The following is a 24,909-nucleotide window of genomic DNA, read 5'->3' as shown; positions in this document are numbered from 1 at the left end:
AATGTATGTCAAAGCACGTCTTTGAAAATGTATACAGGGTAATATCATTGATCTAGAAAAACAGAGGGGCACCTGGGTGGCTCGGTCAGTTAAGTGTCTGACTTAGGCCCAGGTCATAGTCTCACGGTCCATGAGTTCGAGCCTCGCATCGGGCTCTGTGCTGACAGCTCAGAGCCTGGAGCCTGTTTCGGATTCTGTGTCTCCCTCTCTCTCTGCCCCTCCCCTGTTCATGCTCTTTCTCTGTCTCAAAAATAAATAAATGTTTAAAACATTTTTTTAAAAACGAAAAACAAATATTTTGGTAATCTTTTGTTGGAAGTTCATTTAAGTCAGATTTGGTGATCTCATAGCTTAAGATATTCTGGGAATGAACCCAATCCATTTTTCCTTTATAGCAGGTACAACTGGAACATCCGGTATTACAACTAGTAGAGATGAAAATAAACCTGGGTCACCCCGCAGTGGTACTACAAGCTCTTCAGATAAACTAGGTGAGATTAGCTAAATACAAAAAGTCACAAAAATCTGTCAACGTAGAAACTTGTTTATAAAAGACCAGTCAGTAGAATGTTTATTTTAGTTGGAAATCCTTCCTGCTTAAAAATTGGCGCACTACAATTCAAATATTATGTGAATCACTTAGAAAGATTGCCATTACATTTTTTGTTGTTCAGTATTTGTGCACTGTTGGGTTTTCAGAACAACACATGACAGTGTGACAGTGATCTGACAGTTCAGGTGTTCCCCGTTACTAAACAAGACTAATGCAGCATTTTGAATCTGATGTGGCCAATGCAGATGTCACTGGAATGCATGGCCAATGCAGAAATCACTGGAATGTTACCGGATACAACTATAACTGAGTTAATTAAAAATGTAATGGTAACCATCTAACATTTCATCTCATATTTGGTCCTTAAATGTTGTTTTTGAGTTAGGGATGTTTCCTCATCCAGTTAGTTACATTTCTTCATCTAAGGTTTGAGTGGCTCTACAAAAAATCACTTATACAACAAACAAATATAAATATAAAAGTACTAAATAATAGTGTTTTTGCATTTCATTGCTTGATAATATGATTTTCCCATAACAGAAATATTTAAGAGTTCAATAAATTCTTTTCTTTGTTGAATAATAGGCTTCTGGATATTAAATGATTCTCAGCCATCAACAGGGATGTTCAAGTTAGAATTTTTCTTTTTGCAATCTATTTTCAAAAACCCGCTATCTTTAGTATTAGAAAAATGTCATGGTTCTTTAGTATTAAAAAAGTCATGATTTAAAATATTAATATATTTCTTTATAAGTTCATTATTGAATAGAAAAATGATCTAGAACCTTGATGAACAGCTTTCCCTTTCCTAAGAATATTCAGTAACATTGCCTTCTGAATTGTCTAAACATTCAGCAAATAGTTTGCTACTTAAAATCTCCACACTTTGGTTTAAAAAATTCTTCTTTTCTAGAATTTGCAAATAGGACATGACTCTACATACCTCATTTGCTCAAAACTCACCTTACAGGAAAATATACAATGAGGGTATGCAATATGCAGTGGGTATAGCCACACCTTACTAAACAATGTTTGTGTTTCATAATATTTAACTCGTTCCAAAGGATCAAAGATACGGACCAGAGAGGAGAAAAAAAAGAAAGAGAGAAAGAAAGGGGACTGGTAAATATTTCTCATGAAATAGGAAAAAAAAGTGCTTAAAAATTTAATTGGTAAAATAAAACTGTTTTTATACTTTGTTTTTTACTGGATATATTGAATACAACTTATTAAATGAAATAAAGATATGAGGTAGTCATTTACTATTGTATAACATTATTTGTAAGTCATCTTAACCTGTTTTAGCAAAAAATAAAAATGATAATCACATAAAATTATACTAAGTATAAGATGGACAAAGTGTTTTCACATATATTCACTTACTCGAATCATATAACCACCTAGTGCAATTGACAATATATTAGTGATTATTCACATTTTATAAATTAAAAAATCAATGTGTTTACTTTAGTCATAGGTGAATATGTTTGGAGGCTAAAACAGGGCCTAGATGATTGAATCTTCATCCAGTCATTTTTCATTACTAGACAGCCACTGTCTAGTACAATGGTGAATTACTATCAAAACTAGAGAAAGGTCTTGTTACCTTGCCTATGCTAGTTTACATTTGCATTCCCAGTGCCTAGCTTAGTGCCTGACTTAATAAATATCTGGTGGATATCCGGGGAATATGTGAAATGATGAATAAGAGTTCCCAATCTGGTAAAGGATTCAGAGGCTTTACTTTTATTAACAAAATAAAACAACAGGTTCTATGAAAGAGAACCTTCCAGAAGGATTGAAGATATGGTAGGCAGTAGGTTATTTGCTGCTAGCCCAAGTAATGAAGCTTTGATGTAAATAGGCACCATACACACACACTACTGTGTAGATCCATGTCTCAACAAATCCAAGGTTTCCAACCTCATCTGTTCCCTTAGTGGAATTCTTGATATAAGGGTCTCATATCAGAGTATTCTGGGTGATGCTAAGTTGTTGGCATGTCCTCCCTGTAACTTCCAATTTTCCAAATACATTCACCTTCTACTTTTGCTTCTCTAGCACAAATAGTTCATTTCAGCCTTATGGCTTTTGCCCTAGCTGTTCCCACTGCCTGAGTTCTATTTCCCTAGAGTTTCACATAGTTTTCTGCGTTTTTGTCATATCTCAAAATAAAAGACATTTTTTCAGAGAGGTCTGTTATCCAAGCAGTCTAAAAAGAATCCCAGTTGGTCAGTATTACCTCACTTTATGTTAGTGCTTTGACACTTTTCTTGTGTGTGGATTTGTTTGTTTGTATATAACTTAATTTATGTGTCTGTATGTCTCTCCCATTCAACTAGGAATGCTTCATGAAACTGAGAACTCTCTAATTACTAGCTACATCATTTTTGAAATACTATTTCAACTATATTTGCTTTAGTTTCTACTCTATAAAAAGGGAAAGTAGTACTATATATGCCATAGGGTAGTTCCAATGGTAAAATGAGTAATATTTATATGTTTCTGAGAACTTATACAATACCACACAAGAATCCCAGTAAAGTACTGCTAGATGAATAAACAGGAAGAAGTTACACTGTAGAATAAAAGGTATGAAATCTGGTGGTGCCCATGAAGATGCCTTGAAAGCTATAGTGGAGAAAGCTCCTAGTTTAACAACAACAACAAAAATCCCACGATATATCTTATAAACAAAATTGTATTTTTACTATTTATTTTTACAGGAACAACTGGACACTATGTTGAAGGAGGTGGAACAACTGGGCCATCTGAGGGAAGATCAGGGACAACTAGAATATCAGCTGAAGGATCAGGGACAAGTGTATTGTCATCTGTAGTGACAGGGAAAACAGGACCATCACTGGGAGGATCAGCAACAACAAGATCATCAGTTAAAGGATCAGAGACAACTGAACCATCTGTTGTAGATTCAAGAACATCTGTACCATCAGAAGGATTGACAGGAGCAACTGAACCATCACTTGGGTTAACAACACCTGGACCATCAGCTGAAGGATCAGGGACAACTACATTACTTGCTGGAGTATCACAAACAACTGAAAGCTCTGTTCTAAAGTCAGGAAATACTGGACCATCCACAGGAGGATCACAGACAACTGAACAATCAGGTGAAGAAGCCCAGACAAGTGGACTAGCAGCTGGAGGATCAGGGACTACAGGACCATCCACTGAAGAATCAGAAAAAACAGAAACACCTGTTCTGGGTTTAGGGACAACTCAAACATCTGAAGGATTAGGAACAACTACATCTGTTTTAGGTTCAGGGACAATTGGAACATCATCTGGAGTGACAAGAACAACTAAATCATCATCTCGAGATTCAGATACTACAGGACCAACAGCTGAAGTATTAGGAACAACTAAATCAGCATCTGGTATATCAAGCACAACTGGACTATTGTCTGGTGGGTCAGGGACAACTGGACCATCTGTTGTAGGATCAGGAACATCTGTACCATCAGCAGGATTGACAGGGACCTCTGGTCTATCACCTTGGTTTGCAACAACTGGACAATCATCTGTAGGATCGAGGACAACTGAGTCATTGGCTGGAAGATCAGAAACCACTGCAACCTCCATTGTAAGTTCAGGCACTACCAGTCCATCCACAGGAGGATCACAGACAACTGGACTGTCAGCCAAAGAAGCAGGGACAACCGAACAAGCAGCTGGAATATCAGGGACCACAGGACCATTCCATGGACGATCAAGAACAACAAGACAATCTGTTTTAAGTTCAGGGATGACCTTACCAACTTCTAAAGAAATAAGGACAACTAGACCTTCATTGGTAAAGTCAGGTACAACTGCAGTATTGACTCCAGGATCAGCCACAAGTGGACTGTCATCTGGAGTGTCTGAGTCCACTGAACCATCATCTGAAGCATTAGGAACAACAAGATCATCAGCTGGTATATCAGAGACAACTGGACCATCAACAGTTGGATCTGGGATGGCAACAGGACCATTTTTTGTAGAATCAGGAACAGCTGTATCATCGGTAGGATTGACTGGGACATCTGACCTATCACATGGGTTAGGAATAACTGGGCCATCAGCTAAAGGAGCAGGGACAACTGGATCGTTTGCTGGGAATTCAGGAACAACAGTAACCCCTGTTGTAATTTCAGGGACTGCTGGTCCCTACACAGTAAAATCACAGATGACTGGACAATCTGCTGAAGAAGCTGGGACAACAGGACCAACAGCTGGAGGTTCAGGGACCACAGGACCATTCCATGGAGGATCAGGAAAAACAGGACAATCTCTTTTAGGTTCAGGGACAACCAGACCATCTGTTGTAGGTCCAGGAACAACTATACCTTCAAGTAGACTATTTTTTGTAGGTTCAGGGACAACCAGAGCATCATCTGGAGTGAAAAGGACAATTGGACCATCATCTGGAGAATTAGGAACAACTAGATCATCATCTGGTATGTCAAGGACAATTGGACCATCAACTGGAAGGTCAGGGATAACTGGACGTTCAGGAACAGAATCAGGAACATCAGTAACATCAGTAGGATTAACAGGGACATCTGGATCATCATTTGGGTTAGGAACAACTGGACCATCAACAAAAGTATCACAAACAACTACAGCACCTATTGCAGGATTAGTAAAATCTACATCATCTACAAGATTGACAGGGTCAACTGGATCATCAATTGGGGGACCAGAGACAACTGGAACAGCAGCTAGAGGATCAGGGACCACAACACTGTCAGCGGGAGCATCAGGAGAAACTGGAACATTAGCTGAAGGATCAGAAACAACAAAAACCTTTGTTATAACATTAGGGATTACTGAAACACCTGTAAGAGGATCACAGACAATGGGATGGTCAACTAAAGATGCAGGAACAACTGGGCAAGAAGCTAGAGGATCAGGGACGACAGGGCAATTCATTGGAGGATCAGGAACATCAGTGTCATCTGTTTTTGTTTCAAGGACAATTCACCCATTATCTGAAGAATCAGGGACCACTAGACCATCTGTTTTAGGTTCAGAGACAACCAGACCATTACCTGGACACACAGAGACCATGAGATCATCATCTGGAGATTCAGACACCACTGGACCATCAGCTGAGGTATTAGGGACAACTAGATCACCAGCTGGTATATCAGAAACAACTAGACTATCAACGGGTAGATCTGGGATGACAGAAGGACCATCTGTTGTAGGGTCAGAAACATCTGTACCATCAGTAGGTTGGACAAAGATATCTGGCCCATCACCTGGGTTAGTAACAACTGGGCCATCAGCTGAAGGAGCAGAAACAACTGGATCATTTGCGGGAAATTCAGGAAGAACGGCAACTGCTATTGTAAGTTCAGGAACTAGTGGTCCCTACATAGGAGGAATCCATACAACTGTACTATCACCTGAAGAGACAAGGACTATAGGACCAACATCTGAGGGATCAGGGACCACAGAACCATTCCCTGGAGTACCAGGAAAAACAGAACAATCTGTTTTAGGTTCAGAGACAACTAGACCATCAGTTGTAAGTTCAGGAACAAGTGGAATATCACCTGGAGTGATGGGTATACCTGGACAATCTACTAGAGTGACAGGGAAAATTGAACCACCAGCTGGAGAATTAGGAACAACTGGATCATCAGCTGGTATATCAAGCACAACTAGACTATTGTCCGGTGGGTCAGGAAAAACTGGACCATTTGTTGTAGGACCAGGAACATCTGTACCATCAGCAGGATTGACAGGGACCTCTGGTCAGTCATCTGGGTTTGCAACAACTGGACAGTCATTTGTAGGATCGAGGACAATTGAGTCATTGGATGGAAGACCAGAAACCACTGCGACCTCCATTGTAAGTTCAGGCACTACCAGTCCATCCACAGGAGGATCAGAGACAACTGGACTGTCAGCCAAAGAAGCAGGGACAACAGAACAAGCAGCTGGAGGATCGGGGACCACAGGACCATTCCATGGACGTTCAGGAACAACAGAACAATCCGTTTTAAGTTCATGGACGACTGGGCCATCATCTGAAGAAATAAGGACAACTAGACCTTCATTGATAAAGTCCCGCACCACTGGAATATCAGCTACAGGATCAGCCACAACTGGACAGTCATTTGGAGTATCTGAGTCCCCTGAGCCATCATCTGAAGTATCCAGAACAACTAGATCATCAACTCGTATATCAAGCACAACTGGACCATTGTCTGGTGGGTCAGGGATAACTGCACCATCTGTTGTAGGACCAGGAACATCTGTCCCATCATCAGGATTGACAGAGTCCTCTGGTCCATCACCTGGGTTTGCAACGATTGGACAGTCATCTGTAGGATCGAGGGCAACTGAGTCATTGGCTGGAAGATCAGAAACCACTGAGACCTCCATTGTAAGTTCAGGCACTACCAGTCCATCCACAGGAGAATCAGAGACAACTGGACTGTCAGCCAAAGAGGTAGGGACAACAGAACAAGCAGCTGGGGGATCAGGGACCACAGGACCATTCCATGGACGTTCAGGAACAACAGGACAATCCGTTTTAAGTTCATGGACGACTGGGCCATCATCTGAAGAATTAAGGACAACTAGACCTTCATTGGTAAAGTCCAGCACCACTGGAATATCAGCTACAGGATCAGCCACAACGGGACAGTCATTTGGAGTATCTGAGTCCCCTGAGCCATCATCTGAAGTATCCAGAACAACTAGATCATCAACTAGTACATCAAGCACAACTGGACCATTGCCTGGTGGGTCAGGGAAAACTGGACCATCTGTTGTAGGACCAGGAACATCTGTCCCATCATCAGGATTGACAGAGTCCTCAGGTCCATCACCTGGGTTTGCAACGACTGGACAGTCATCTGTAGGAACGAGGACACCTGAGTCATTGCCTGAAAGACCAGAAACCACTGCGACCTCCATTGTAAGTTTAGGCACTACCAGTCCATCCACAGGAGGATCAGAGACAACTGGACTGTCAGCCAAAGAAGCAGGGACAACAGAACAAGCAGCTGGGGGATCGGGGACCACAGGACCATTCCAAGGACGTTCAGAAACAGCAGGAGAATCCATTTTAAGTTCATGGACGACTGGGCCATCATCTGAAGAAATAAGGACAACGAGACCTTCCTTGGTAAAGTCCAGCACCACTGGAATATCAGCTACAGGATCAGCCACAACTGGACAGTCATTTGGAGTATCTGAGTCCACTGAGCCATCATCTGAAGTATCCAGAACAACTAGATCATCAACTCATACATCAAGCACAACTGGACCGTTGCCTGGTGGGTCAGGGAAAACTGGACCATCTGTTGTAGGATCAGGAACATCTGTACCATCAGCAGGATTGACAGAGTCCTCTGGTCCATCACCTGGGTTTGCAACGATTGGACAGTCATCTGTAGGATCGAGGGCAACTGAGTCATTGGCTGGAAGATCAGAAACCACTGAGACCTCCATTGTAAGTTCAGGCACTACCAGTCCATCCACAGGAGAATCAGAGACAACTGGACTGTCAGCCAAAGAGGTAGGGACAACAGAACAAGCAGCTGGGGGATCAGGGACCACAGGACCATTCCATGGACGTTCAGGAACAACAGGACAATCCGTTTTAAGTTCATGGACGACTGGGCCATCATCTGAAGAATTAAGGACAACTAGACCTTCATTGGTAAAGTCCAGCACCACTGGAATATCAGCTACAGGATCAGCCACAACGGGACAGTCATTTGGAGTATCTGAGTCCCCTGAGCCATCATCTGAAGTATCCAGAACAACTAGATCATCAACTAGTACATCAAGCACAACTGGACCATTGCCTGGTGGGTCAGAGAAAACTGGACCATCTGTTGTAGGACCAGGAACATCTGTCCCATCATCAGGATTGACAGAGTCCTCAGGTCCATCACCTGGGTTTGCAACGACTGGACAGTCATCTGTAGGAACGAGGACACCTGAGTCATTGCCTGAAAGACCAGAAACCACTGCGACCTCCATTGTAAGTTTAGGCACTACCAGTCCATCCACAGGAGGATCAGAGACATCTGGACTGTCAGCCAAAGAAGCAGGGACAACAGAACAAGCAGCTGGGGGATCGGGGACCACAGGACCATTCCAAGGACGTTCAGAAACAGCAGGAGAATCCATTTTAAGTTCATGGACGACTGGGCCATCATCTGAAGAAATAAGGACAACGAGACCTTCCTTGGTAAAGTCCAGCACCACTGGAATATCAGCTACAGGATCAGCCACAACTGGACAGTCATTTGGAGTATCTGAGTCCACTGAGCCATCATCTGAAGTATCCAGAACAACTAGATCATCAACTCATACATCAAGCACAACTGGACAATTGCCTGGTGGGTCAGGGAAAACTGGACCATCTGTTGTAGGATCAGGAACATCTGTACCATCAGCAGGATTGACAGAGTCCTCAGGTCCATCTCCTGGGTTTGCAACGACTGGACAGTCATCTGTAGGAACGAGGACACCTGAGTCATTGGCTGAAAGACCAGAAACCACTGCGACCTCCATTGTAAGTTCAGGCACTACCAGTCCACCCACAGGAGGATCAGAGACAACTGGACTGTCAGCCAAAGAAGCAGGGACAACAGAACAAGCAGCTGGGGGATCAGGGACCACAAGACCATTCCAAGGACGTTCAGAAACAACAGGAGAATCCGTTTTAAGTTCATGGACGACTGGGCCATCATCTGAAGAATTAAGGACAACTAGACCTTCGTTGGTAAAGTCCAGCACCACTGGAATATCAGCTACAGGATCAGCCACAGCGGGACAGTCATCTGGAATATCTGAGTCCCCTGAGCCATCATCTGAAGTATCCAGAACAACTAGATCATCAACTCGTACATCAAGCACAACTGGACCATTGCCTGGTGGGTCAGGGAAAACTGGACCATCTGTTGTAGGACCAGGAACATCTGTCCCATCAGCAGGATTGACAGAGTCCTCAGGTCCATCACCTGGGTTCGCAATAACTGGACAATTGTCTGTAGTATCAATGACAACTGAGTCATTGGCTGGAAGATCAGAAACCACTGCAACCACCAGTGTAACTTCAGGCACTACAAGTCCATCCACAGGAGGATCACAGACAACTGGATTGTCAGCCAAAGAGGCAGGGACAACAGAACAAGCAGCTGGAAGATCAGGTACCACAGGACCATTCCATGAACGATCAGGAACAACAAGACAACCTTTTTTACATTCAGGGACGACCTTACCAACTTCTAAAGAAATAAGGACAATGAGACCTTCGTTGGTAAAGTCAGGCACAACTGGAATATCAGATACAGGATTAGCCAAAACTGGACAGTCATTTGGAGTATCTGAGTCCACTGAGCCATTATCTGACGAATTCAGAACAACTAGATCATCAACTCGAAAATCAAGTACAACTGGAACATTGCCTGGGGGTTCAGGGAAAACTGGACCATCAGTTGTAGGATCAGGAACATCTGTCCCATCAGTAGGATTGACAGGCACCTCTGGTCCATCACCTGGGTTTGAAACAACTGGACAGTCATCTGTAGGATCGAGGTCAACTGAGTCATTGGCTGGAAGATCAGAAACCACTGCGACCTCCATTGTAAGTTCAGGCACTACCAGTCCACCCATAGGAGGATCACAGACAACTGGACTGTCAGCCAAAGAGGCAGGGACAACAGAACAAGCAGCTGGAGGATCAGGGACCACAGGACCATTCCATGGACGATCAGGAACAACAAGACAACCTGTTTTACATTCAGGGACGACCTTACCAACTTTTAAAGAAATAAGGACAACGAGACCTTTGTTGGTAAAGTCAGGCACCACTGGAATATCAGATACAGGATTAGCCACAACTGGACAGTCATTTGGAGTATCTGAGTCCACTGAGCCATCATCTGAAGTATCCAGAACAACTAGATCATCAACTCGTACATCAAGCACAACTGGACCATTGCCTGGTGGGTCAGGGAAAACTGGACCATCTGTTGTAGGATCAGGAACATCTGTCCCATCAGCAGGATTGACAGAGTCCTCAGGTCCATCACCTGGGTTTGCAACGACTGGACAGTCATCTGTAGGAATGAGGACACCTGAGTCATTGGCTGAAAGACCAGAAACCACTGCGACCTCCATTGTAAGTTCAGGCACTACCAGTCCATCCACAGGAGGATCAGAGACAACTGGACTGTCAGCCAAAGAAGCAGGGACAACAGAACAAGCAGCTGGAGGATCAGGGACCACAGGACCATTCCAAGGACGTTCAGAAACAACAGGACAATCCGTTTTAAGTTCATGGACGACTGGGCCATCATCTGAAGAATTAAGGACAACTAGACCTTCATTGGTAAAGTCCAGCACCACTGGAATATCAGCTACAGGATCAGCCACAGCGGGACAGTCATCTGGATTATCTGAGTCCCCTGAGCCATCATCTGAAGTATCCAGAACAACTAGATCATCAACTCGTACATCAGGCACAACTGGAGCATTGCCTGGTGGGTCAGGGAAAACTGGACCATCTGTTGTAGGATCAGGAACATCTGTCCCATCAGCTGGATTGACACAGTCCTCAGGTCCATCACCTGGTTTTGCAACGACTGGACAGTCATCTGTAGGAATGAGGACACCTGAGTCATTGGCTGAAAGACCAGAAACCACTGCGACCTCCATTGTAAGTTCAGGCACTACCAGTCCATCCACAGGAGGATCAGAGACAACTGGACTGTCAGCCAAAGAAGCAGGGACAACAGAACAAGCAGCTGGAGGATCAGGGACCACAGGACCATTCCAAGGACGTTCAGAAACAACAGGAGAATCCGTTTTAAGTTCATGGACGACTGGGCCATCATCTGAAGAATTAAGGACAACTAGACCTTCATTGGTAAAGTCCAGCACCACTGGAATATCAGCTACAGGATCAGCCACAGCGGGACAGTCATCTGGATTATCTGAGTCCCCTGAGCCATCATCTGAAGTATCCAGAACAACTAGATCATCAACTAGTACATCAGGCACAACTGGAGCATTGCCTGGTGGGTCAGGGAAAACTGGACCATCTGTTGTAGGATCAGGAACATCTGTCCCATCATCAGGATTGACAGAGTCCTCCGGTCCATCACCTGGTTTTGCAACGACTGGACAGTCATCTGTAGGAATGAGGACACCTGAGTCATTGGCTGAAAGACCAGAAACCACTGCGACCTCCATTGTAAGTTCAGGCACTACCAGTCCACCCACAGGAGGATCACAGACAACTGGACTGTCAGCCAAAGAGGCAGGGACAACAGAACAAGCAGCTGGAGGATCAGGGACCACAGGACCATTCCATGGACGTTCAGAAACAACAGGACGATCCGTTTTAAGTTCATGGACGACTGGGCCATCATCTGAAGAATTAAGGACAACTAGACCTTCATTGGTAAAGTCCAGCACCACTGGAATATCATCTACAGGATCAGCCACAGCGGGACAGTCATCTGGAATATCTGAGTCCCCTGAGCCATCATCTGAAGTATCCAGAACAACTAGATCATCAACTAGTACATCAGGCACAACTGGAGCATTGCCTGGTGGGTCAGGGAAAACTGGACCATCTGTTGTAGGATCAGGAACATCTGTCCCATCAGCAGGATTGACAGAGTCCTCAGGTCCATCACCTGGGTTTGCAACGACTGGACAGTCATCTGTAGGAATGAGGACACCTGAGTCATTGGCTGAAAGACCAGAAACCACTGCGACCTCCATTGTAAGTTCAGGCACTACCAGTCCACCCACAGGAGGATCACAGACAACTGGACTGTCAGCCAAAGAGGCAGGGACAACAGAACAAGCAGCTGGAGGATCAGGGACCACAGGACCATTCCATGGACGTTCAGGAACAACAGGACGATCCGTTTTAAGTTCATGGACGACTGGGCCATCATCTGAAGAAATAAGGAGAACTAAACCTTCCTTGCTAAAGTCCAGCACCACTGGAATATCAGCTACAGGATCAGCCACAATTGGACACTCACCTAGTGTAATTGAGTCCACTGAGCCATCATCTGAAGTATTCAGAACAACTAGATCATCAACTCGTATATCAAGTACAACAGGACCATTGCCTGGTGGGTCAGGGACAACTGGACCATCTGTTGTACGATCAGAAACATCTGTCCCATCAGCAGGATTGACAGGTACCTCTGGTCCATCACCTGGTTTAGCAACAACTGGACAATCATCTGTAGGGTCGAGGACAATTGAGTCATTGGCTGGAAGGTCAGAAACCACTGTGACCTCCATTGTAAGTTCAGGCACTACCAGTACAGCCACAGGAGCATCACAGACAACTAGACTGTCAGCCCAAGAGGCAGGGACAACAGAGCAAGCAGCTGGGGGATCAGGGACCACAGGACCATTCCATGGACGATCAGGAACAACAAGACAACCTGTTGTAGGTTCAGAGAAAACTCTACCAACTTCTAAAGAAATAAGGACAACTAGACCTTCATTGGTAAAGTCCAGCACAACTGGAGTACTGGCTACAGGATCAGCCACAACTGCCCTGTCATCTGGAGTATCTGAGTCCACTGAACCATCATCTAAAGTAATTGGTAAAACTAGATCATCAACCCGTATATCAAGTACAACTCGTCTATTTTCTGGAGGTTCAGGGACAACTGTAATGTCTGTTGTTGGATCAGGAACATCTGTACCATCAACAGGATTGACAGGGACCTATGGTCCATCACCTGCATTCGTAACAACTGGACAATCATCTGTAATATTGAGGACAACTGAGTCATTGGCTGGAATATCAGAAACAACTGAAACCTCTGTTGTTAGTGTAGGGATTACTGGTCTGTCCACAAGAGGATCTCATACAACCGGACCACCTGCTGAAGAAACTGGTATAACAGAACGAGCTGGTGGAGCTTCAGGGACCACAGGACTGTTCCATGGAGTATCAGGAACAACAGTATATTCTGTTTTAGGTTCAGAAACAACAAGAAAATCTGTTGTCAGTTCAGGAACAACTGTACCATCATCTGGAGTGACAGGAATAACTGGATCATCAACTACGGAATTGGGAACAAGTAGATCATCAGCTGGTATATCGGAGAACACTGGGGCATTAATGAGTTTATCTGGGGTTACAACAGGACCATCTTTTGTAGGATCAGGCATATCTGTACCATCAGTAGGATTGACAGGGACCTCTGGTCCATCACCTGGATTAGCAACAACTGGATCATCAGCTGAAGGATCAGGAATAACTGGAGTATATTCTGGAATATCAGAAACAACTTCCACCTCTGTTGTAAGTTCAGAGACTATTGGTCCATTTACAGGAGGATCACAGACAACTGGACTGTCAGCCAAAGAAGCAGGGACAACAGAACTAAGAGCTGGAGAATCAGGGACCACAGGACCATTCCATGGACGATCAGGAACAACAAAACAATCTACTTTAGGTTCAGGGATTACCTTACCATCTTCTAAAGAAATAAGGACAACTAGATCTTCGTTGGTAAAGACAGGCACAACTGGAGTATCAGCTACTGGATCAGCCACAACTGAACTGTCATCTGGAGTATCTGAGTCCACTGGACCATCATCTGAAGTATTAGGAACAACCAGATCATCAGCTGGTATATCAGAGACAACTGGACCATCAACACGTGGATCTAGAATGACAAGAGGACCATTTTTTGTAGAATCAGGAACATCTGTACCATCAGTAGGATTGACAGGGATGTCTGGTCCAGAGCCAACTGGATCATTCACTGGAAGATCAGAAACAACAGCAACCTCTACTGTAAATTCAGGTGCTAGTGGTCTCTACAATGGCGGAATCCAGACAACTGGGCTGTCAGCTAAAGAAGCAAGGACAACAGGACCATTTCGAGGAGGGTCAGGAACAACTGGAAGATTTGTTGTAGGTTCAGGGACAACTGTGCCATCATCTAGAGTGGAAAGCATAACTGGACCATTATCTGGAATGACAGGAATAACTGGACCATCAGCTGAGGAATTAGTAACAACTAGTTCATCAGCTGGTATATCAGAAACAACTGGATTATCAATGGGTGGATCTGGGATGACAGCAGGACCATCTGTTGTAGAGTCAGGAACATCTGTATCATCAGTAGGATTGGTAGGGACATCTAGCCCGTCACATGGGTTAGGAACAACTGGGCCATCAGCTGAAGGAGCAGGGACAACTGGATCATTTTCTGGAAGATCAGAAACAACATCAGTCTCTATTATAAATTCAGGTACTAGTGGTCCCTACATAGGAGGAATCCAGACAACTGGAAAATCTGTTGAAGAAGCTGGGACAATAGGACCAACAGCTGGAGGTTCAGGGACCACAGGACAATTCCATGAAGGATCAGAAACAACAGGACAATCTGTTTTGGTTTCAGGGACAACTAGACTGCCTGTTGTAGGTTCAGGGACAACTGGGGCATCATCTGGAGTGACAGGTATAACTGGACCATCATCTGAAGTGAAAGGGACAATTGGACCATCAGCTGGAGAATTAGGAACAACTAGATCATCACTTGGTATATCTAGGACAACTGGACTATCATCTGGTGGGTTAGAGACAACTGGACTATCTTCTGTAGGATTAGGAACATCTCTCCCGTCAAGATTGACAGGGACACCTGGACCATCAGCTAGTTTAGCAACAACTGGACCATCAGCTAAAGGATCAGGGACAACTGAATCATTTTCTCGAAGATCAGAAACAACTGAAATCTCTGTGGTAAGTTCAGCAACTATGAGTACATCCATAGGAGGAACACAGACAACTGGACAATCTGCTGAGGAAGCAGGGGCAACAGGTCTAGAATCTGGAGGGTCAGGGACTACAGGACTATTCCATGGAGGATCAGAAACTACAGGACAATTTATTTTAGGTTCAGGGACGGCCTTACCATCTTCTGAAAAATTAAGGTCAACTAGACCTTTATCGGTAAAGTCGGGCTCTACTGGAGTATCTGCTACAGGATCAGTCACAAGTGGACTGTCATCCTGGGAATCTGGGTCCACTGGATCATCAACTGAAGTATTCAGAACAACTAGATCTTCTGTTGGAATATCAAGGACAAGTCAACCATCTACTGGAGGATCAGGGACAACTGCACCATCTGTTGTAGGATTAGGAATACCTTCATCAGCACCAGGATTGACAGAATCAACTGGACCACCAGTTTTAGGATCAGGGACAACTGAAACAGCAGCTAGAGGATCAGGGACCACAGGACTATCAGCTAGCAGATCAAGGACAACTGGATCATTAGCTGGAGTATCAGAAACAACCAAAACCTCTGTTGCAATGTTAGAGACTACTGCAACATCTATAATAGGATCATGGACAACTGAACAATCAACTGAAGAATCAAAGACAACTGTACAATCAGCCCTAGGATCAGAGACCTCAAGACCATCTAGTGGATTGTCAGGAATGACAGGATCATCAAGTTTTGGTTCAGGGACAACCCTGCCATCATCTGAAGAATCAAGGGTAACTAGACCATCCGTTATAGGTTCAGGCACAACTGAACCATCATATGGAGTGATTGGGACAAGTGGATCATCATCTGGAGATATATCCATCACTGGACCACCATCTGAACTATTAGGAACAAGTATATCATCAGTTGGTATATCAAAGACAACTGGACAATCAATGGGTGGATTTGGGACAACTGGACCATCTGTTGTAGAATCAGGAACATCTTTTCCATCAGCAGGATTTACGGGGACATCTAGAACATTACATGAGTTAGGAACAAGTGGACCTTCAGCTGAAGGATCAAGGACAATTGGAATATTTTCTGGATTATCAGAAACAACTGAAACCTCTGTTGTAAGGTCAGAGACTACTGGACCATCCATAGGAGAATCACAGACAACTGGACAATTAATTGAAGAAGCAGGAACAACTGTACAAGGATTTGGGGCAGCAGGGACCACTCAGCCATCTTTTGGAGGATCAGGAACAACAGGACCATCTATTTTAGGTTCAGGGACAACTCCACAATCATCTGAAGGATTAGGGACAACTGTACCACCAGCTATAGAACCAGGAACAACTGGGCCATCGACCAAAGGATCAGCCAAAACTGGATCATCAGGATTACAGACCACTGAATCAATTGAAATATTAGGATCAGCTATATCATCAGTCAGTGATTCAAGGACAATTAGACCATCAACTAAAGGATCAGGGACAACTGTAAGATTACCTGAAAGAGCAGAGACAATTGGACCACCTGTTGTAAATTCAAGGATAACTGAACCATCTGTAGCATCACAGAGGACTGGACCATCAGCTGAAGGTTCAGTGACCACAGGATCAACATCTGGAGGATCAGGTACAACTGCCCCATCTGTTATAGGCTCAGAGACATCTGGACCATCAGCTGGAGCACCAGGAATAACTGGAATATCATCTAGAGGAGCAGGAGCAACTAGACTACTTGTTTTAGTTTCAGATACAGCTATGCCAGCAAGATCCAGGACAACTGCATCACCAGCTGGAGGATCAGTGACAGCTGGACCATCAAATGGAGAATCAAGGACAACTAGATCAGCTATTTTAGGTTTAGGGACAACTCAACCATCATCTGGAGCATCAGGAACAACTGGACCATCATATGAAGTTTCAGGGACAACTGGACCATCACCAGAAGGATCAGGGACAAGTGGATCATCAACTGGGATAACCACTGGGATGTTAAGGAATGAGGTTACCACATCTGAAGGCAAGTCAAGTTCACTGAAAATAGACCATTTATTGTAAGCAATTTTAATTTTGTTCAGATTTCTACTTTTGAACTATATACATTTGTCAGAATTAGAATATTTAGAACTCAACTTGTTTACTAAAGATGGGAGCTTTGTAGAACATTATTGTTTTGAAGTGAGTCCACAGACTTCTTAAGAAGTTTATGTTTTTATCCCTCCTGCTTTTATTTTTGACCAGGTGCAACCAGAGTGTCAGTGGGAGCTACAACAGGTTCAGACAGGGGAAGCACAGCTGGAGCATCAGGCTCTATAACCACCACTGCTGGGAAACAAGCAGTCAAGACTTACCCGGGTATCTGTTGGTATTCCAATGCAAGTTAGCTTAGACTCATCATGATAATGAGTTTGTTATATTAATCAAGCACCAAATATTTGGAAGAAAGATTAAGAGATATTCTAGGTTTAGTATTAACATCTAAATTTTAAATATACTTAAATAGTGGTAGGTTTGTTTTTCCTAAAATGAAACACATAAAGATAATTTTCAATTATCTCATTAATCAGGTACAACTGAAGAACCATATGGAGAAACTGAATCAGGTGAAAGCATAACCAGTTTAACCACACCTGGAAAATCAGGTGAGTGGGAAGGGAAGGTATTGGCCCAGGTTGTAACACAAAATAAGGTTTCCTGATAAATCTAATGATGAATATTAGTGTATTTTGAGTAGAAATCAGAAAATCAGATCCAAGTCATCTGGCATTTAGGACCTTATATTTTGTTAGGTGTGTTTACACCAGGTACTGGAACTGTAACACCTGAACTCAAAGTAGTTACATTGTTAAATGTCCAGGTAGTGTCCCCATAAAATAAGAACACTGCTCATGACTTTCTGGTGTTTTTTTTTTAATTTTTAAAATGTTTATTTATTTTTGAGAGAGAGAGAGAGAGAAAGAGAGAGAGCACAGGTGATCATGAGCAGGGGAGAGGCAGAGAGAGGGAAAGAATCCCAAGCAGACTCTGTGCTGTCAGCTCAGAGCCAGACTAGGAGCTTGAACTCACCAATCGTGAGATCATGACCTGAGCCAAAATCAACAGTCAGCTGCTTAACTGACTGGGTTACACAGGCGACCCATTACTTTTCATTTTAATTTCAGGTTTTACAGAAGCTGCCCCTGGTTCAACAACTGCACCAGAAAGTTCCACTACTGGTAAGTAAGCAGGGGATGTCAGATTTTTTTTTTTTATACTTTTCATGCTTATTGGCTAATTAAAAATGGCAAAATAATTAGTAATAATGCCAGTTACATAATTATAGTGTCCTTAAATATATTCTCTCATTTAACTATTAGAATAAATTTTGTTATCTCATTTTACTCATGGGGAACTTAGAAAAGATACTACCTAGGGGCGCCTGGGTGGCTCAGTCGGTTAAGTGTCGGACTTCGGCCCAGGTCACGATCTCGAGGTCCGTGAGTTCAAGCCCCGCGTCGGGCTCTGTGCTGACTGCTCAGAGCCTGGAGCCTGTTTCAGATTCTGTGTCTCCCTCTCTCTCTGACCCTCCCCTGTTCATGCTCTGTCTCTCTCTGTCTCAAAAATAAATAAACGTTAAAAAAAAAGATACGACCTAAATTTGTTCATATTTTACAGCAAATCAAATATTGGAGCCAATATTTTTATTCATTCTATACCGACTCCAAAGACTGTGCTCCTACCCACAATGTCCCTCCTCCTGTAAGGCAAATATAAAATGGTCTTTGATGATCCATCAATAAGACCTTGCTTTTAATATTTATAAAGCTTAAATTTTCTCCATTTCCAAGCTACAGCAGCAAGTACTAAAAAGGGGTTTAAAATTTTATATATAATGACAAACTGTGGCATTTGTCAATTCTAAAACATTGGCAAAAACTATAATACTATTGCTTTATAAATAAAAACTTTATCACTTCATTTCTTTTTACAATCATTCCAACTTATAGGGCAATTTTTTTCTTAACAATAAATGAATGAAAATGTATTAAAGACGATAGCACATTAATATTTAAATTTTTGGACTAGTAATATAGTACTTGAGAAAGGCATTATTTCTGTTTGTAGGTTATCTCACCGAACCTAGCTGTTCATGATGAAATTGTCCATTATTTAAGGAAAAGATTGTTTATGCTTTTTTTCTTGTAAAGTATTATGCTACACTTATTCTAACTACTTTTACAAAGATGGCTTATATAAATTTATTTTACAAACTAGTCACTAGAAAATAGTTCAATAATTTGATTCAGACTAAATTTATAATTATTCTTTATTCAATCTATGGCTATGTAAATGTAAATAAATTGAAATGTTTCAAATTATATATTGAACACCATAATTATATTATAAATTAATATCATGGCTACTAGGATGTGACTATTGGACATAGTATGTACTTTATTGTTATTGACAATAGTACTTTTGCATTTTCCAAATTCAAGACCTTAATCTTTAATTAAATGGCAGCAAACAAGAATTACATATGTGTAAATATTTTACTTGGGAAAAAGGCAATGGTTTTGCTTTCAGTTTGATAATTTGTAATTCATAGGTGATTCCTTACAGAGCACTTCGCAGCTTCTCTCCCAAGTGATCTCGCACTCTGACTTCAATTTCTAAGATCAGCCTCTATGAAAATACCATACCTCTGTTTTTTAATAAAAAAATTATATATGATGGCAGTTGAAGCACCAAAGGGATTTTTAAAAATGGAATTCAAGTATATTCTTTAATGGAAACATGAATTTAATCTTTCCTTTTTTAGGCTCAGATAAGAGAATTCCACCAGTATTAATTGTAGGTAAGTCAACATTAAAATGACAAAAATATGCTCTGTAGGATGTGGCTTCAGCATTTTTATGTTTTCCATTTGGACACTGAAAAATATATAAGAGACTGTGATATTCTTCCCAAATTATAATCTAATATAAATTAATCTTTTCATGAAAAATTTAAAATGTGCATTTATAAATATAGTTTGTTTTTAAGTTTTAGTGATGTCAAAATAGCTTGCAGTAACAGGTGAGAAAATATGAAATTGTAAATGTGCATTTGGAAAAAAATTGGTATTGCAGTAACTAGACTAGAGAATATAATAGAAATCTCAATTTTATCAGATTAATAAAACATGAACTTCAAATTAGATTCTGGTAGCATAGGGCTTTTGATTTTTCTATTCTTATGCCTTCTTAAATCATAACAAAGTCATATTGATTCCCTTACATAATAGTTAAATTCTACACCAGTTGTGTACAAATGTGCAAAATCAATCAAATAAATGAAAATAACTCTGAAATATGCCCCTTATTAAAAAAAGGCAGCTTTTTTTCTCAGCTTATTAGTGTTATTTATCACCTATCCTTTCCATGAAAATTTTTAGCTTTACTGCATCCTGGTATCACTTTTTAGACTTAACAGTTTTAAAAGAAGTTTAATCTTTAGAACATCTCACTTTTTCTCAATTGCTCTCATTTACATTCTTTCAGTACATACGTTCAAATGTTAGCTCCTTGAAGACAGGCTTTTTTGTCTTATTTCATTCACTGATATAAAATTCCTTTGGGGTCCTTATCTGATGAAGTGTTTGATTTCAATACTTATCCACTTGATCCATTAGATTCTCCCTTTGTTGATTAAGGACCATTCAACATGTATCACTCAGTGAGCCACTCAGTGCCTACCACCAGAGAAATCTGTTAAAACAGGCATTCCCAAGACAGGTTAAAGTTGAAATAATAAGAAAGCCATCTGTTTGGACACTCTGGACATGAAGTTTTTTGTAGGATTGTGGTGATTAAATAATACAAAATATCTCTTTCCACCCACCCAAACACCCAGAACTTACTGTTCCATTTCCTCCCTCAAGAGGTCACAACTTCCACAGAAAGTGTTGGCACCAGTGGAGGTGGATTCAGAACAGGTGAGAAGGACCAGTTCCTGTCTTCTTGTTACCACTAATTATGGCATTTGTAGGAGAGCCTAGAGAGAGAGAGGGTTTCTGGGGAGCAGTCCATATTTACCTTATTAATATTGCACATTTGGCCAACTACTTCTTTTTCAGTTTTGAACTATTTTTTCCTGAAAAGCTACTAATAACAGAGTCCACCATCTTAGCTGTAATCCCTGAAGATGGGATGATTGTACTAATTATTCTGAGAATTATTTCCTGTGGAATTATAAACCTTATAAGCATTTGAAGAGGGAAAGGTAAGAAAACTTTCTATTGTGGAGAAATGGAGAAGAGCTACATGGACCCTGGAGACATGTCTGCCCTATATAGATAGATGTTTGCTTTTCACAAGAAAGCAATGAAGAGTGAGATATTTTCCCAATGTCTGGGGTTCTGAGCACACTCATACCTTCTGTTGCCACTCCACAGCAGGTACCACTGTAGCATCAGCAAGTCAAGTCACTGAGAGTAAAACAGGTGAGCGTGACGAGACATAGAATTCTGGAAAAGTTATCTTAGGTTGACAACATTGTGACTCTGGCTTTGGTAATAAAATGGTGAAAAGAAAATACATAGGGCTCATCATCAGAGAAGGGCCAGAGAGTGAGCCAGTTAGCTATAAAGAAGATATACTTGGGTTACTTTTAGAGGCATGTTTTTAGGAAAGAAACATGAGCACTGCTGTTCCTTTGTTTCAGGCACCACTAGGGTAGCCCCTGGCATAACTGTTGTCCCTGGAAATTCTAACACAGGTGAGTCAACAAGATGGTAGGGAACTTTCCACATGTCCTCCCATAAGTTAGATGTTTCCTCTGGTATTCGTCTTTGCAGGAGTACCAGCTATCTTTTCCATGACCCTAAATATTCTCCAATTAACTCTTTCCTCCTCTCCATCAGAGGCCACAACTTTCCTAGGAGAAAATGAAACAACCAGAGTTGGAATAGCCACAGGTGAGTGCTGCTAATCTAATACCTACACTTCATAATAACTTCTTAAAACAGTCTTCTGAGCACCAACTGATGAATGAATAAAGAAATTGTGGTTTATATACACATTGGAATACTACTTGGCAATGAGAAAGAATGAAATATGGCCATTTGTAGCAATGTGGATGGAACTGGAGAGTGTTATGCTAAGTGAAATAAGTCATACAGAGAAAGACAGATACCATATGTTTTCACTCTTATGTGGATCCTGAGAAACTTAACAGAAGACCATGGGGTAGGGAAAGGAAAAGAAAAGTTAGAGAGGGAGAGAGCCAAACCGTAAGAGACTCTTAAAAACTGAGAATAATCTGAGGGTTGATGGGGGGTGGGAGGGAGGACAGGGTGGGTGATGAGTATTGAGGAGGGCACCTGTTGGGATGATCACCGGGTGTTGTATGGAAACCAATTTGACAATAAATTTCATATTAAAAAAATAAAATGCTAAGAATTGATATAAAAAACAGTCTTCTGAAAAAAATCTACACTATTTATATATGTTATATTAAGCAAATTCAGAAAAAAGGACAGGACAGTCATTACATTGCCTCCTTATCTCCTGAGCTTACAAGAACCTTCAGTACACCATCATGAAGTCAAACTAATGACAGATGGATAGGTAATGTGGAGGGAAACTTCCTATCTCTCCTCCCAAAGAAAGGGACATGATAGTCGAGAACTTTCTCAGTAAAATTATTGTAGAAAGAAATATTACACGGGGTATATATGAATTAGTTCTTGGAATTCAAAGTCTCAGGGTTATAGTTTACTGCTATATGGAAACTTTAGATTCCTATTTAAATCCCATAGTGGACAAGCAATTGAACTGAGTGACTGCTGCCCCTTTTTTTGTTTTAGGTACTACTGGTATAGTCCCTGAGAAAACTGTGGAACCTGGAAATTACAGTACAGGTAAGTCTGAAAATACATGCAAAATTGGGCCATTGGATGATAGATTCTGACAACAGCACAGTGTGTACTTTCCCACACCCTAGTCTTTACTCCTTCCTTCCTTTTCCCTATCAGAGGCCATGAATTCCACAGGAGGAAGTGGGACCACCCAAACAGAACTTCTAGGAAGTGAGCTGTTTTAGTGTGAGGCTTTGGGGGTTTTATCAAATCTGTTTATGTGGCTACAGTGAACACCTGACCTGGGAAAGGGCCTTGCATTTCATCTGGGAAACATAACATGCCAAGAGTCACACACCTGGGCCTGCTTAGAAATTCCATAGCCTCAAGATATCTCCATATGGATTTCCAGATGCCCAGTGCTGCAGAGCTAGTCTTTGGATAGCAGAGATGAAGGCAACATGCTGGTCAGCCCCTGCCTTCCAAAGCCCCAGAGCTTTTACATAGTTTGCTGTTTTCCCATACCACTTCCTAGTATCTGTCACACTGTGTTATTTGTCCTGTTGATTGTTCACTGATGGTTTCCAGTTGCTAGAATATAAGCTGCATCAAGGGAGGGATCTTTGAATATCCTGCTCACTGATACATTCAAGGGCCAAAAACAATATTGCACATAAGAGATGTCTATAAACACTAGAGTAATGATAAAATGTATACTTACTTTAAAGCTTCACTCTATTTGCTTTAATAGGTACCACCATGATTTCACTTGGAGCTAGTAGAAGTTCACAGAGTTCCAAGCCAGGTATAATGGACTAAATAAACTCATCATATGAGAGTATTAGAGTTAAGGAGTGCTATTTTAAACATCTGACTACCCAAACACCTCAAATAATCGATCATCTGCCTTTTGATTCTTTTTTTTTTTTTTTAATTTTTTTTAACGTTTATTTATTTTTGAGACAGAGAGAGACAGAGCATGAACGGGGGAGGGGCAGAGAGAGAGAGGGAGACAGAATCGGAAGCAGGCTCCAGGCTCTGAGCCATCAGCCCAGAGCCCGACGCGGGGCTCGAACTCACGGACCGCGAGATCGTGACCCGGGCTGAAGTCGGACGCTTAACCAACTGAGCCACCCAGGCGCCCCAGCCTTTTGATTCTTTTAGTCACCTCTCACTCCTGGGAGTCCAGGGGCTGGAAGAGAAACTGGGAGGGTGACATAAGGTCTCCTTCTGCTTTCAGTGGGATGTATGGAAAGGCAACTCCAGTAGAACAAGGATTAGTAGGTGGGTCAGGAAAAGAAATTGTGGGAAGTAACTGATGATTCATTTCCTTCAGAAACAAAGATCCTCAGGAAAGGTCTTCCAGTGGTTCAACGCCATATTGATCAGGGAGATAATGCTGTGTTGACCCCTTTATTTTTCTTCTTTTAGGTTTTACAGAGGAATTCTCTGGGGTAACTATTATATCTGGAAGTTCCCACACAGGTAAGTTAATAAGAAATAAATCTCCATATTTAACCTCATAATATAGTTAGTAGACCTGCTCTGAAAAATATCAACATAATTCTTTCCCTAATATCCCAAATCCTCAGACCTCATCGTTCATCATTTTCTTCCCTCAGAGGCCACAACTTTAACAGAAGGCAGTGGTACTTCTGGAACTGGATCCAGATGCATTTAGAATAATTAGCTTACAGTTTGGGGTTTAGTGTGAATTATGGCTCTCCCTGAAGTCACCTGTTGGGAGGTGTGCTCTCCTACAGAGTAGTTTGTATTTCT

The 24,909-nt window shown here is 42.0% G+C and overlaps 1 protein-coding gene across 1 annotated transcript in view; it reads left to right on the top strand.

The window, feature by feature from the left end:
- Positions 1-24,909, top strand: part of MUC19 (mucin 19, oligomeric) — a 102,620-nt gene that overhangs the window by 52,191 nt on the left and 25,520 nt on the right. The window contains exons 35-48 of the mRNA XM_053895342.1: positions 399-491; positions 3,280-11,527; positions 11,558-11,697; positions 11,815-17,331; positions 17,553-17,666; positions 17,879-17,953; positions 18,473-18,526; positions 20,113-20,148; positions 21,996-22,049; positions 22,195-22,248; positions 23,140-23,193; positions 23,882-23,935; positions 24,562-24,615; positions 24,753-24,803. Of these exons, the coding sequence (XP_053751317.1) occupies positions 399-491; positions 3,280-11,527; positions 11,558-11,697; positions 11,815-17,331; positions 17,553-17,666; positions 17,879-17,953; positions 18,473-18,526; positions 20,113-20,148; positions 21,996-22,049; positions 22,195-22,248; positions 23,140-23,193; positions 23,882-23,935; positions 24,562-24,615; positions 24,753-24,803 (14,598 nt within the window). The remainder of the gene's footprint in view (positions 1-398; positions 492-3,279; positions 11,528-11,557; positions 11,698-11,814; positions 17,332-17,552; positions 17,667-17,878; positions 17,954-18,472; positions 18,527-20,112; positions 20,149-21,995; positions 22,050-22,194; positions 22,249-23,139; positions 23,194-23,881; positions 23,936-24,561; positions 24,616-24,752; positions 24,804-24,909) is intronic.

This window comes from Panthera pardus, unplaced genomic scaffold (assembly GCF_024362965.1).
Source record: "Panthera pardus isolate Hobbes unplaced genomic scaffold, ASM2436296v1 HiC_scaffold_6, whole genome shotgun sequence".
Lineage (NCBI taxonomy): Eukaryota > Metazoa > Chordata > Mammalia > Carnivora > Felidae > Panthera > Panthera pardus.
The sequence above is the reverse complement of the archived record's forward strand: the minus strand, read 5'-3'. Positions and strand labels throughout refer to the sequence as shown.